The sequence below is a fragment of the Erigeron canadensis genome, chromosome 3 (genome assembly GCF_010389155.1).
Source record: "Erigeron canadensis isolate Cc75 chromosome 3, C_canadensis_v1, whole genome shotgun sequence".
Lineage (NCBI taxonomy): Eukaryota > Viridiplantae > Streptophyta > Magnoliopsida > Asterales > Asteraceae > Erigeron > Erigeron canadensis.
The window spans coordinates 26,584,445-26,598,661 of record NC_057763.1 but is presented as its reverse complement, the minus strand read 5'-3'; the positions used below and the strand labels follow the sequence as shown (position 1 = coordinate 26,598,661).

Below are 14,217 nucleotides of genomic sequence, written 5' to 3'. Positions count from 1 at the left end.
TGTTGTTGAAAATAATAAGGGTAATATGGGTGTTAGAAGGTCTGATAAGGCTACTAAACTTCCTGTCTGGTTGAATGATTATGTTGTTGATGTAAAGTCCCTTACTCGATGGTTTAACCTACAAGTGTAGAATAACAAGGTCAAGTATGCACTAGATAGGAATAGTATTGCTTAAATTATAAATGCAAGTATATAAATAAAGCAATAAAGACTTAAGCAATAAATAAGTAAACAAGTATGTAAATGGTGGAACACAAATGTAATTTTCAAGTGTATTTTATTTATTGATGTTAAATAAAATACAAGGTTGTTGCGGAACCAAGATATTACAAAGTAAGTATCTAAACAACCTTATGAACTACAAGTGATCTATATTTGCTAAATAAACTCCTTGATCGAAATACTTAAAGTTGTGAAGTATAACTGTTAAGATCGAGAGTATTTAGGCAAACACACCAAATTGCAAAAAGTGATTTGGACAAGGGAAATGACTTGGTATTTATAGGAAAAAAGAATTAATATATTTAATTTTTTTGTCGTACAAATAAAGTTTCATACATTTAAGGATATAATATTTATACCTTAAATGTATTGATTAAAGTATAAAGATAAAGTCACATTGATGTGACCTTTCATACTTTAACCAACCACCTTTACACGCGTGTAAGACTTTTAACAAGGGACAAATATATTATCCGGATAAAAGCGTGTAAAGGTAAGCAAGTCAATTCCTCGTAATCAGTGTTCAGACTTGTAAGGTCTAGAACACTGACAAGGACTCCAGTCAGGAGATCTGATAAGACTATCAGTGGGCTATGCCATTTGTCAGTCTTCTTTCTTCATACTTCAGTCTTTGACTTCAGTAAGAATGTTCTTTAGTTGGATGATCTTGACTGGAGTGAAGTCCAGTGAGCCAATCTGGTGGAATCCAGATTCCTATACAAGTAAATGATTCCCTAGTCTTCTCATAGTTTCTGGACAAATCTTCAGAGGGCTCCAGTAGTCTCGTCTGGAGCGAGTCCAGTAAATCTGGACCTAACGGTTGATTCAAATTTAATGTATGGTCTTAAAAAATATGTGAACTATAGTCTTCTTAACAGTGTGAATTACTGTTTTTTACTACTCTTAATAAAAGTTTTGAACCTTCTTTTTATGATGAGGCTGTTAAAGATCCTAAGTGGGTTGAATCTATGAATTGTGAAATTGAAGCTCTTCACATAAATAATACATGGAATTTAACCACTTTACCTAAGGATAAAGAGGCTATAGGGTGCAAATGGATATATAAAATCTAAGTATAAGGCTTCAGGTGAGATAGAGAGGAAAAAACCGAATATTTCACATAGTGCTTTTAATCAATCTGATTTATTTCATACTCTTCGCTCAATGAGAAAATGAGTCCAATTCTAAAGGATCAAACCTATGAGACTTAAGGAATAAAAAAAGAAAGGGAAAAGTATTCATATTAAATTAAATAAGTAAATAAAGCTAGGTTAGTAGCTAAAGGGTTTAGTCAGAGATTAGGGGTATGTTTGACAAAACTAGTTGGCAGCTAGTAGCTGATAGCTGCAAGTTGATAGCTAAAAACTGTAAGCTGGTAGCTGTAGCTAGAATTTAGTAGCATAAGCTTTTAGATATATTTAAATGTTTGGCAAAGTGATTGTATCTTTTAATAAAATGTATGTATAAAATGACAAAAATGAACATAATGGTTTACTTGTATTTGGCGAGGAAACGTTTGATTTTTGAAGAAGGAAGCCTTCATATATGCTAAATTATTATGGTCAAATATAAGAATATTATTGTTTTTCGAAAACAATTGATATAATTTATTTATTCATTTTAATAGATGAAAAATTAAAGATATACGATTAAACATATATATTTATATAAAAAGATTCTTTTCTTCTCACAACCAAAGTAAAATCCTTTGTTTATTTTTATCCGTAATAGACTAATAGAAATGGAAAAAAGGAATTGGAAATTGTAGCAAAAAGTGTAGGCCTCATAAAGAATTAAAGGGTATGTAAGTAATTTGGTATATAAAAAGCTTCCAGCCATTTCTAAACGTTAGTGTAAGTAGCGTTGTACAAAAGAGCTTTTTCATTAAACTTAAAAGCTTGAAGCTCTTTAACCAAACGAAGCTTTTTATAGGATAGGAGCTTTTTCATAAAAGCTTAAAGTTTGAAACTCTTAAAAGCTCTTTAGATTATGAAGAGACTTTTAGTCCAGTTGTTAAGATGACTACCGTAAGATGTCTTATTAGTATAGCAGTTAAAAAAGGTTGGTCATTGTTCCAATTAGATGTAAACAATGCTTTTCTCCATGGTGATTTAGAAGAAGATGTTTACATGATTGTTCTTCCAGGGTGCTTTACTAATAAACGTAATCAAGTTTGTAAATTAAACAAGTCTTTATATGGTCTTAAGCAAGCCCCTAGACGGTGGAATACTAAATTAACCAATGCTTTAGTTGAACATGGGTTTGTTCAAAACAAATTTGACTATTCTCTGTATACTAAACAGTCTGATCAAGGCTTTGTTGCTCTTCTTGTGTATGTGGATGATATAGTTGTAGCTGGTGATAATATTTCTGAAGTGAATAAAGTAAAAGATTTTTTAAGTAAAAAATTTTCAATAAAGGATTTGGGGTTTTTGAAATATTTTTTGGGTATAGAAATACTTCAAAATGATAAAGGAGTTTGTATGACACAAAGAAAGTATAGTTTAGAAGTTTTACATGAATATGGTTTGCTTGCTGCTAAACCTATTGATACTCGGATAGCTGCTAATGTTGTTCTAAGTTCTAAGGAAACTGAACATGATAAATTTCTTGTGAATATCTCTAAGTACCAACAACTTGTTGGAAAACTCATATATTTGACTCATACAAGACCAGATATCTCTTATGTTGTTCATTGTTTAAGTCAACATATGCATGCTCCTTTACAATCACATTTTAAAGCTGAACTTAGAGTCCTTAGATTTCTGAAAGGTGCTCCTGGTGCTGGTATTCAGTTTGATAAAAAACAGTTTTAAGCTAAATGTTTATACATATTCTGACTGGGCTAAGTGTCCTAATACTATTTTATGTTTGTATATAGATGTAAAGGATATGTAAGGATGTTTATATGGTTGGAAGTAAAACTTAAGAATTTTAAGGATTTCTAAGGATATGATGTGACAAATCAAGAATGCTTAAGGGCTTCCTTAACATTGGAAATAGCCTTAAGGCTTTATTTTAAAGTTTTTTGAGCATTTTTTGGATGATACCGTTGGCAAGAAACTTTCTCAAGCGTTTTTAACTTTAAGATTGATTGTATCTATGGAGACTCGAAGGGTACCATTTAAAAAACGATAGTTAAGTGTGGTGATGATGGATACGGAAGACGATGGTCGGGGTGTTGGTGATGATGGACACTATCACACTAGATAGTGATAGTATATTAGTATGAAATAAAGGGAGACAAATAAGTGGTGTGAAGTGAACGTGTGTTGCTTTATTTTAGGGTTATGGGTAATTTAAGGATGTTGTAAAAAGTGCTTAAAGTCTTAAACCTTATTTTCTTTATTAAAGTTTATAGAAAACACGAGAAAGAGAATAAGTGATGTTTTCTGATTGAGTACATGTCATGTTTTCCTTCTCAAACATGTCTTTAACGTTTTATAAGTAGCTAGAAGTATTTTATAAATTCTTGTAAAATAAATAATATAACCAATAAAGAATGAAGAAAGAGGAATAAAAAAAAAGAAGAAAAACATATGGTTGTTAGTAGGTAGTTTTTAATATAAAAAAAAGTTATTGGATGAAACCACCTAATATAATGATGATGTAATAATGATAGAAAATGAGAAAGAGGTCAGAGTCATCCGCTTTTAACAGTTAACAAATCTATAAAAATAATAAGATTTCACCAATATTATAATTATGTAAAAGCATATTTAACTAAGAGTTCATTTTTATTAGATAGTATATAAAAAAAATAGGAATATGTTTAATCAACCTAACCCGCATACCTAAAAATCAACCTAAAACCTTTAAAATTTGACATGTGGATTCCATTAATTCTCTTTTCTAATCTTGCCCCTGATTTTTTCACATGTTATCATCCTATGATTATGTTGATTTTTAGGTATACGATGTGTATTTTCTAGTCTTAAATTTATAAACACGAAATACCTAGCTACTGACTACTACACACTTGCGGGTAGTGGACCCGTTTGTATGCAATATAATTGACTTGGTAAACCGAGGTCGAACACAAGGACTTATTAAGTAATTGTTAACAATAAAGCGATCCAAATTAAAGGGGGTTTTGTGGCCGAATTGCCATGTTGCAAAATTAAACTAGAAGAAAATAATTAAATCCGGTGTAACTGGGGCAGGGATCGTCCTCAAACGATAGTAAAAATGATTTTATATGACAATAATAATTAAAAGGACACCCAGTTGGATCAACTCACATACCAATCATCGGGTCTAAACATTACTTGCATTTGTTGAACAACTTAAAAGGTAGACAAAATGAACTCCCGTTATACTTGAAACTTTAACTGCTCAAATATAATTATTGCTCCCGCACTCAATTTCTACTCTAAACAGTTAAGCATTAAGAACCTAAGTTGATTTTATGATTTAATCTTTTGAAAGCTTTCTCCCGAACTGCTTATTTGCCTAATCAGATCCCTCTATCATAAGCGTTTACACACTAAAAATGAATTTAATTGTTTAAAATCTTTATCGCTAGCTTTTCCCGAACTCCAACGACTTTAGGTTAATTATAGACCGATTAATCGTTTTATAAACCAATTGACAATGACATAGATTTCTCCCGAATTTCTAACTACAAATATCAATTAATTAATATAAAAGATGAAAACAATGTTTAAACCCAAATAAATGTGGATCTACGATTAAACATAAAAATCATGTTCAACACTTGCAAGTAACATTAAAACGACCCTATGACATGCTTACTACCCAAGTGGGTGCAAGAGATTTAGCTACTAATAATTAAAACACAAGAACAAACAAATAGAGAAGAAATCATATTATACCAAAAAATTAAAGAATATCCGGTAGCAATAATGATTACAATCCAAAGCTGAAAAGATAAAAAAAAACCCTAACAACTCGTTTGCTCCAAAGTGCTAATAACAACGAGAAACTAAAGAAAAATAAGCCAAAGATTCGTCCCTAATAACAGAACCCTAATCGTGTATATATATCAAAACAGCGTGTAACGGCCGTTAGTTGACTAACGGGCGTTACCTGGCTTCTTCCCGTGTCACGAACATTAATGGGCTAACGGGCGTTACACGCCTTCATACTTCTCACGACCGTTATTTTCTTAACTGCCCGTTACAGGGATTTCAGAATTTTCCATTGTAACAACCATTAGTTTTGTAACGGGAGTTACACACTCCAGAATTCGTTTTCTTCGTCTTTCACTTGATTTCTACCGAATCCTTCTCCCGTTTCTTCCATATGTCATCAAAATCAACCAATTCATTCGTCTAATCATATTCCAACCTGAAAACACTTAACACAACCTCAAAGTATCGAAAGTTGGATATAAAATTATAAAAATAACGAATAACTGGTTCTAAAGTCACGTGAGAAATGGTATAAAATATTGAACGTCAGTATACAAGTTATGTTAATTTATTATTATCCAAAAAAATATTATGAGAATATTATGGCTTCATAATATCTATTTATATACGTTTCGAGAACTAAAGTGTATACTTAAACTATAACAGTACTTGAAGTATGGGGAAAAAAATTGGCTTAAAAATGTGAATATTTAAAATCTATTAGACCCGTACCTGTTTAATAAGGCGACAGTGGTGGTAATTTGTTCCAATCATTGAAAATCGTTCGGTGATTAAAGATATATAGGAAGAAAGATAATGAATTGGCTAAAAAGTTATATTGTTGATTATTCATTTTGTGGTGGTTTAAGGTAAGTATAAGTTATGATAAGAATAATTGATAGCGTATTTATAGTGTTTTAAGAGTAAAAACCATTTATAGCCGTTTAGCAACTTTTAAAAATTTCCAATTTACCTAATGTAAAACGGTAAAAAAATATTTAAGAAAAAAAAAGGTTAAGGGAAAAGTCAAGATCGAAAGCACTCATCACCAAAGCCGATAATAACAATCACCAAACTGGGGATCAACTTGACAATAACCAACTGGTCTTACAATTTTGCAAATATTGTAGGAAGTAGAAGACGTGTTGACACATAAGCAAGTGATAACATTTCCATCTTTATCCACATGGAATTGAAGTACTCTGGCTCTTATCATTTCTTTTTTTTCTCTTCTATATAAGCAAGTGACCTTTTCAAATATACTCACTTTTCCTACTTCTCACTTACGATATCATTTATTCCCATTTAATCTCTTTTTTTTATATATATAAAAATCTTATAAATGGCCGGACAAGGAGTAACGAAAGATGGAAATGCATTATTGCCGGGTTCTTCAACTTCATTGCCTTTATTATCTCTAAATCATGTCTCATTTAGATGTAAATCTGTTAGTACTTCTGCCAAGTTTTATACCGACGTTCTAGAATTCGTTCTAATCAGACGTCCCTCCTCTTTCGATTTTGAAGGTGCTTGGTAAGTTTTCTCATTAATCCATTGATTTGTCGTTCCAATTTTAGCTAGCTTTCGGTAGAATCTATATGGTGTTTGAATTTTTAGCTTTAAAAGAAAATGAGAGTATCACATTTTTGAAATGCGGATTGACTAAAAATACACTCGTATTTCGTTTCATTTGGGTATTTTTATCATTGTTATTACAATACTAGTAAAACGAATACTAGTAAAAAAAAAAAATTATAGAGACCGGTTATAAAGGCTATATATAGAAACCAGTTTTACAACAGTTCTTTTTGCTTAGTAGTTTCATTAGAGTTATACATAATTATTGTCTTACGAAATTTGCTAGACTAATTAGTTGAATGCTCGAATGTTATTAAAGATTTGTAATTAATATATAGGTTGTTCAACCATGGAATTGGTATACATTTGTTAGAAGTAGAGACGACTCCAACCAAAACAGGAGTAATCAATCCAAAAGACAACCACATTTCGTTTCAATGCACCAATATGGATCTCATAATTCAGAAACTTGAAGAAATGGACATTAAATATGTGACCGCAGTAGTAACAGAAGGCGGTGTAGAAGTGAACCAACTCTTTTTCCATGATCCCGATGGCTACATGATCGAAATTTGCAATTGTCATGTTCTTCCAATGCTTCCCCTCACCTCTTGCCCCGTCAAAAAGCACACGGCGATTCCACAAGTTAACGAAGTAGAATCCCCCTTTTACGGTATATTGTTAATGACCACAAAAACTTGTCATAATGTGATATATATGTTTCATTATAAGAAAATGTATCTAATTTGTAGATGTTATTGATAATGCAGATAATTTGAGTTCCAAAAATTACTTTTGTGGAGAAGATGAGATGATGATGGAGAATTTGGTGATAGACATGATGGGTATCTCCTTCTAAAAGCGAAGTATAATAATGCTTGTTGAAATGATGCTTCATACTCATTTATTTAGCCTATGATAGCTTCAAGTGTATGCAATTGTATACTAATATATATCTAGTAGCTAGAAGAGGAAAATCTATTTGTAAAAATTACATTTTGTATGTTTCATTATCACCATCATAATAAATCAAATTGTAAGCAATAGTTATCAATTGAATGGTTGATATTTTATTCAAAAGTGAAACTAATTAAGCTTCACGTACTATGGGTGCAGTTACTCCTTCTTTATGATCTTCAATTAATGGTTGTTGCTACTAATTAAACAAGTGGAAACTGGCCTACTCTCTTCAAAGAAACATACAGCTAATACACTTGCAATTTAAAAATCCATGTTAATAACATTAAGAAACACCTCATAGATCAGCTACTGTATAGACCCCGATACTTAAATAGGAAAGTAATTAGTTTGTCGTTATTTAAAGAAAAATTATGACATAATAAAATATGTACGTGAAGCAAATGATGCCGGTTCAAGTGTTCAACTAGTTAATGCATTTCTGTCTTACCTACAAATTGTGTTAACATACAAGTTTGTGAGATTTTTCTTTAAAAATCTTTCATCTATAAACCTTGTGGAAAAAAGTGAAATAAATTAAAGTGTCTTATCTTTATATATTATAGTGTTCCATGATGTTTTTTGTTAACCGACCATTAGAAATGTTTATGTATTCGGCTATAATATTGAGTCACTACACTTATTTATTTATTTTAAAATGATATCCCGCCTTATTTTTGTAGAGAATTTTTTTTAATCTAAAATTGTAATTTAATACCATAACATTTTTTTCAACTAAAGCCACAAATAATCCTTGCCACAAATGGTAACTTTTTTTCAACTAAAGCCACAAATAGTTGATTGAAACTGGAGGTTAACACTTAACACCCCTGCAAGGCTAGATAAATAGTTATAATAAAAAATAAAAATTGAGCAAACTTGGATAATGGTTAACATCTTTGTATATCTTGTAAGGTTAGATGTTATTTTTTAATTTTAGATAGAACCTTGAAACAACTTTTTTACACCATCAGGATAAGCCTAAGGCTGTTTATATCTTAACCTTCTGTATACACTGTCGAGATAATGAAAGTAAAATCTTGTAAAAGACGGCATTGAGTGCTTACTTACTCAGTGGCGGAGCCACGTTGAGACTTAGATGGGCCAAGGCCCACCCTGAAAATTTTCATACCAGTGTGTTTTACCTTTTAAATGTATCTATGTAGTAAATGGGAAATGACTATGGCCCATCCTGATTAACAAAACTCTTAAAGGAGAAAAAGGCAAAAACTAAAAAGTAACTATCTCAAACACAGAAGCACTAATAATAGTAATCAATTAGCTATTGTGACTTCTAAATGAAATCTTGGTAAGTTTTACAAAAAGCACTTTTATAACCATATTCATTTTGAATCATAAACTGTGTTGATGTAATGATGTATGTTTAATCCTTACAAAAATATGATTTGAATTACCATTGCTCTTATAACTTTTTGTTGACATGGTTCAGTATTTTTTTTTTGGGTAATCAAAAATCTATTTTGTTTATGAAAATCAATTTACTACGTACTTTTTAAGCGTTTAATACTTAGTTATAGGTCATAAAACTTTTAATGAAACTATTTACAATTTAGAATTAAATAGAGCTTTCAATGTTTACTTTATTAAGCTTTTTAATTAGTGATCTTTGAAATATGTCGATACTATTACATTTAAAGTTAATGAATTCTTATAGTGTTTTTGTTTTTTACCCGGTTCCAAATTCTTATGAATACCATATCGTTAATTAAACCGTTTGATATAAATATATTTTTGACCATCTCGCCCAAGGCATGTGGGTTTTCAGGACCGACCTTGTTGGCATTTGTTTGTGTTTGATTGATAATTTGGCACACCCTGACCTAAAATCCTGACTTCGTCACTGTACTTATTTTACTTGAATATAAACTAAATAGACTTCTTATCGTTTTTATGTATTTAATCAGAATTATATTTATATTATCACAAAATACTTTATATCCTTCATTGACTTAACGATCCGAACCTCATGACACCACTAACATTATAAGATGTCATTGATATGATACAACATACATTCATTTTCGTTTTTTTTCCCCTTCTAAAAACGAATAAGAATACCTAAATTAAAAAAAGAAAACACAAATACTTCTACCAAGCATAATAAAGACCAAAAAGAATATACAATTTTGATGATTAGTATAACTATGTCTTTTATGTTTCATGTATTTTTCATTTTTAATTTTTTCAAAACTTCATTAATATATACTTTCATGGGTGAAAGTTCAATATTTTAAAACTAAATATACACTGATTTTTTTATCCTTTAGTTTTGGCTCAATGGTTGAAAGATCATCCCTTCTTGCATGAGGTCGTGTGTTTAAGCCTTGAGGATTACATATGAATTAAGTTTCTTTATGAGGGTTTGACTTAGGTATACTCAGGTTTAAGTCTGAGAGGACATGGTTTATCCCTATTAATCGTGCCTTCAGGCGGATTAATAAGGAGTTTTCACTCATCGGGTATTTGAAATAGGCATTCTACTTTGAGGGAGCTCTCTATTGCGGACTCAGTTAAGACAACGTATGCTAGACCTCTCGCTGTTAAATCGTGACATAAAGTTTCCAACGAAATTCACTTTTAAAAAAAATATACACTGATTTTTAGCAATTTATTGTTTGAAATGGGTATGAACAGAACATTAAGTGATGAAATACGTTGATAAGTCAATACTCGTATATTTCTTTTTTTTTTTTAAATATCTAATTCAAAATAAAAATATCTAAAACAACTCGTTGTAATAAATGCACATGAAAGGCACGTGGGTTAAAACCAATTTGACTAGCGCGTTTTCATACTCGTATTTTTTTTCCCTTTAGTACATCGTGTAAATTAATACAGTATCATTGAATGAATGAATGACTCATTGCCACATAGGATTGAATATGACCATTTTCTTAATTTTATCAACACCTTTTAATTTATTATAAAGAATTTTTCTTATTCTATATAAGAGTGAGCTTTTCATCATATTCATATATACTCACTTCTACTTATACTATCCCTCTAGCTAATCGAATTATCTAAAACCGTTTCTTAATTGCTTCTTAAATTGTTTATTGACTTATGGCTAAGCAAGATAATGCATTGTTCGATTCATCGTCTTCAATGCCTCTTCTATCCCTAAATCACGTCTCATTTCGATGTAGATCCGTTCAGACGTCTGTTAAGTTTTACACTGATGTTCTTGGGTTTGTTCTAATTCGACGTCCCTCCTCCTTCGACTTTGAAGGCGCTTGGTAAGCTTTCATATCATTTAATTTTAACGATTTTTTAGATATATAGGTATTGATTATCAAGTGTTCATTTTTCTTTTGGGGCTATATGTTGTATCTATATGAATTATATAGTGTTATAATCGATTTTAATTGGTTTGGGCGCGGCCTAAAAGCTTATTGATTTTGTATTTTTGTTGAATTTATATATTTACAACATTGTAAATACTTATAAAAAAAATACTTATATAAAAAAGGCTAATTGCAGTAAAAAAAATCACAAACTTTGTACAATTATATGTTGGGCTTAACATAGCTAGACTCTATTAAGGAGAGATAAATCTATAAACCATCTATAACAATACATGAGTACATTGTGCATTGTACAGTATAATATGTACATTTATTATGTGTGGCTAAAATATATCGTAGATTTATCACTACTTTTTATTAGATCACACTAGTTAATTGCACAATTCGTGGATGCGCTATCCTAAAAGGATTTTAAAAGACTTACATTTTCCCCCACTTGAAGTTATATACATCAACACAAAAGTCCCATTTTTACCTATTGCTGCACCAAACTTCCCCGCAGTTATATGCATCAAAGATTTTCCTAAATATGCCACATTAAGAAGTTTAATTTGTTGATTGTTTGAATTTAGGTTGTTCAATCACGGAATTGGAATACATTTATTAGAAGTGGAGACAACTCCAAGTAAGACAGGATTGATAAATCCAAAAGACAACCATATTTCGTTCCAATGCACGAATATGGACCTAATAATCAATAAACTCGAGGAGCTAGACATCAAGTACGTGACCGCAATAGTAACAGAAGGCGGTGTGGAGGTGAACCAACTCTTTTTCCATGATCCAGATGGCTACATGATCGAAATCTGCAATTGTCATGTTCTCCCTGTCCTTCCTATTGTCTCATGCCCCCTCAAGAAACACACATTGACTCAACAAATTAATGAACAAGAAGAATCCTCCTTTTATGGTATGTTTGTCACCACAAAAATACTATTTAACATATTATGTATTAATTAATGTGATAAGAAAATGCTTAAATTTTGTTAATGTTATTGAAAATGCAGATAAGATAAGTTCCAAGAATTACTTTTGTGGAGAAGATGAGGTGTTAATGATGGAGAATTTGGTGATAGATATGATGGGTATATCCTTCTAAGAGTAAAATGTAGTGAGTTAAATTGGTGCTTCTTTAGCCCTGCTATGGCTCGAGTGAATTTTCATAGTGTTTAATTCTTTTTAATGGAGAGGAACCTTGTGTATCTATTTGTATAATATGTGAAAGATAAGAACCCTTCTGTAAAATTTGATTGCTTTATCATACTACAAATTGTAGACACAAATTATCAGTGTAATGGTTGAGCCAATTCATTGTTCCGAGAAAAAATAAAGCTTCAACTTTTTTTTTTTTTTATGGATTTTTATTTTATTTTGTAGGACATTGTAGACTTGTGGTGACTTTTGTTTTAGACAATCTTTATCTGTTTTTTTCAATTTTATTCTTTTCTGTCATATCAAAATCACATTCTCATATCTTTCATTTTTTTTTTACTTTCTCCATTAATCATTCTCCGATTATTTGGATATTATAATATGAGGTTAACTAATATGCTGTTAACAGCATTTAGTTGGCTGTTGTTATCCTCACATTCAGGAGGATGATTATTTATGTATCATGTGGGAAATTCAGAGGGAGGTGTTTGTGAGAGGTTCAGGAATAACGTTAATAGTATTTTATATTTTCCTTTATACTATTTATTTAATGTTTAATTATATACACAATATACGTTAAAGTTGAAGAGATATCATTTTCATGCTTCCCCCTAATCCTTTGGTTTCCCACATAAAAAAAAAAAGAAAACAAAGAAAAGTGACTTCATTAGGTGCAATGTATCATAATATCAGTATATCACCTAACCCACCTTTACCAATACCAATACATTTTATCTAACTTTATAGTTTATAATTTATTTGTTATGTAACATCATTTATTCACCTAGCGCTTAGAAGTCCTTTTAACAGGACATTATTCACCTAGCGCTTAGAAGTTCTTTTAACAGGACATTTAATGTCCTTTATGTCTTTCAGTCAAATGTTAGTTACGGGTTCAAAACTTTTTGAAAGACATATAAGGAAGTCTTTGCCAATGAGGTGGAGCATTGGGGTTTTTTCTAGTATTTAGCTAGTTTCCTCCAGAACGATAGTGAGACTTCCACCGGCAATCATGCCCTCGGATTGACTGTGCTAGTGACGTGGTCGATTTCTATCGGACGATGAAAAGGCATGTCGCTGAGTCCAATCACCTTGTTCAAAGAAAAAACTTATACTCTTGATATCTTAAGATATTTTATGTACGGAGTATATAAATTAACAAGACATGAGAAAAAAGAGCTTTGATAAATGATTGTTAAGATGCAGTAAATAGTTGTAGACTTATCATAATTCAAGGTAAATTTTTTGATGAGAAGTTAAAAAAAGTTATGGAATTTAAATGAAGACCTAAAAGCTTCCTTTAGCATTTTTTCAAAAAAAAAAAATTCTAACCTTTTTCAACTAATTTAGCTAAATAAGAAGAAGTTTATTCGGTGAGAAAAACTTCTAATTATGTAATTGTACACTTTACGATTAATTTTTTTCAACCGTTTTTAACAAAATAAAGAAAAAAGGAACACACATGTTTGTATGTATAAAAGTTTCTTTTTTAAAAAAGAAAAACCATTTTAATCGATTAAGCCTTCCTAATATCAAAAAAAAATAATAATAAAAAAAATACATTAACGTTTTGTTTTCAAACAACTAATAATGACAATTTTTCATGCGTATATAAAAGTTTATTTGATTTCCTAACTAACATATCTTCACCATCTCTATAAAAGAGCCCCCTAAACTCTTTTTAAAAAAATCCACAACCTTTGGATGAAAAACAAAATTTAATTGTAACCTTTGGATTGTTTTCTTACCACATCTTCCTTTTTTAAATTTTTACTATACTACTAAATCATCATATTATAATTAATCAATTATACTTTAAGTGATTAAGTAATTTAATACTATTATCTATTCTCAATCAAACATAAATAGCAAATGTGGACTTATAAGAATATATACGTCTTTTTTATTTTTATTTCTTTCTTAAGACTTATTATTATCACTTTTTAAATTTATGATAAACTATATTTGATATTTCAGAGTTTTTTATGTTTTGTTTGTTTGTTTTAGTTGATCAGTTTTCAAATTTTACATAATTTGAGTATATATTAATTCATTTTAATTTTTATATTTTCATTTTTCATTAATAGTTGGTTAACTTATATTTTTTT

At 30.3% G+C, this 14,217-nt stretch overlaps 2 protein-coding genes across 2 annotated transcripts; both read left to right on the top strand.

Annotated features, from left to right (window-relative positions):
- The first annotated feature begins 6,364 nt into the window (after positions 1–6,364).
- LOC122593523 lies at positions 6,365–7,754 on the top strand. The gene is made up of 3 exons (XM_043765944.1): positions 6,365–6,629; positions 7,013–7,347; positions 7,445–7,754. Exons 1-3 carry the CDS (start codon positions 6,439–6,441, stop codon positions 7,531–7,533), a joined length of 615 nt encoding a protein of 204 aa, XP_043621879.1. The 5' UTR covers positions 6,365–6,438; the 3' UTR covers positions 7,534–7,754.
- A 2,869-nt stretch (positions 7,755–10,623) lies between these two features.
- On the top strand, positions 10,624–12,311 carry LOC122592360. The gene is made up of 3 exons (XM_043764568.1): positions 10,624–10,888; positions 11,530–11,867; positions 11,965–12,311. Exons 1-3 carry the CDS (start codon positions 10,716–10,718, stop codon positions 12,054–12,056), a joined length of 603 nt encoding a protein of 200 aa, XP_043620503.1. The 5' UTR covers positions 10,624–10,715; the 3' UTR covers positions 12,057–12,311.
- The last annotated feature ends 1,906 nt before the right edge of the window (positions 12,312–14,217 follow it).

Excerpts from the sequence above, each read along its gene's own strand:
- LOC122593523 (XM_043765944.1), top strand. The coding sequence starts at position 6,439 with ATGGCCGGACAAGGAGTAACGAAAGATGGAAATGCATTATTGCCGGGT. Across the intron at positions 6,630-7,012 it reads TTCGATTTTGAAGGTGCTTG|GTTGTTCAACCATGGAATTG; the intron begins GTAAGTTTTCTC and ends ATTAATATATAG. Across the intron at positions 7,348-7,444 it reads AGTAGAATCCCCCTTTTACG|ATAATTTGAGTTCCAAAAAT; the intron begins GTATATTGTTAA and ends TTGATAATGCAG.
- LOC122592360 (XM_043764568.1), top strand. The coding sequence starts at position 10,716 with ATGGCTAAGCAAGATAATGCATTGTTCGATTCATCGTCTTCAATGCCT. Across the intron at positions 10,889-11,529 it reads TTCGACTTTGAAGGCGCTTG|GTTGTTCAATCACGGAATTG; the intron begins GTAAGCTTTCAT and ends GTTTGAATTTAG. Across the intron at positions 11,868-11,964 it reads AGAAGAATCCTCCTTTTATG|ATAAGATAAGTTCCAAGAAT; the intron begins GTATGTTTGTCA and ends TTGAAAATGCAG.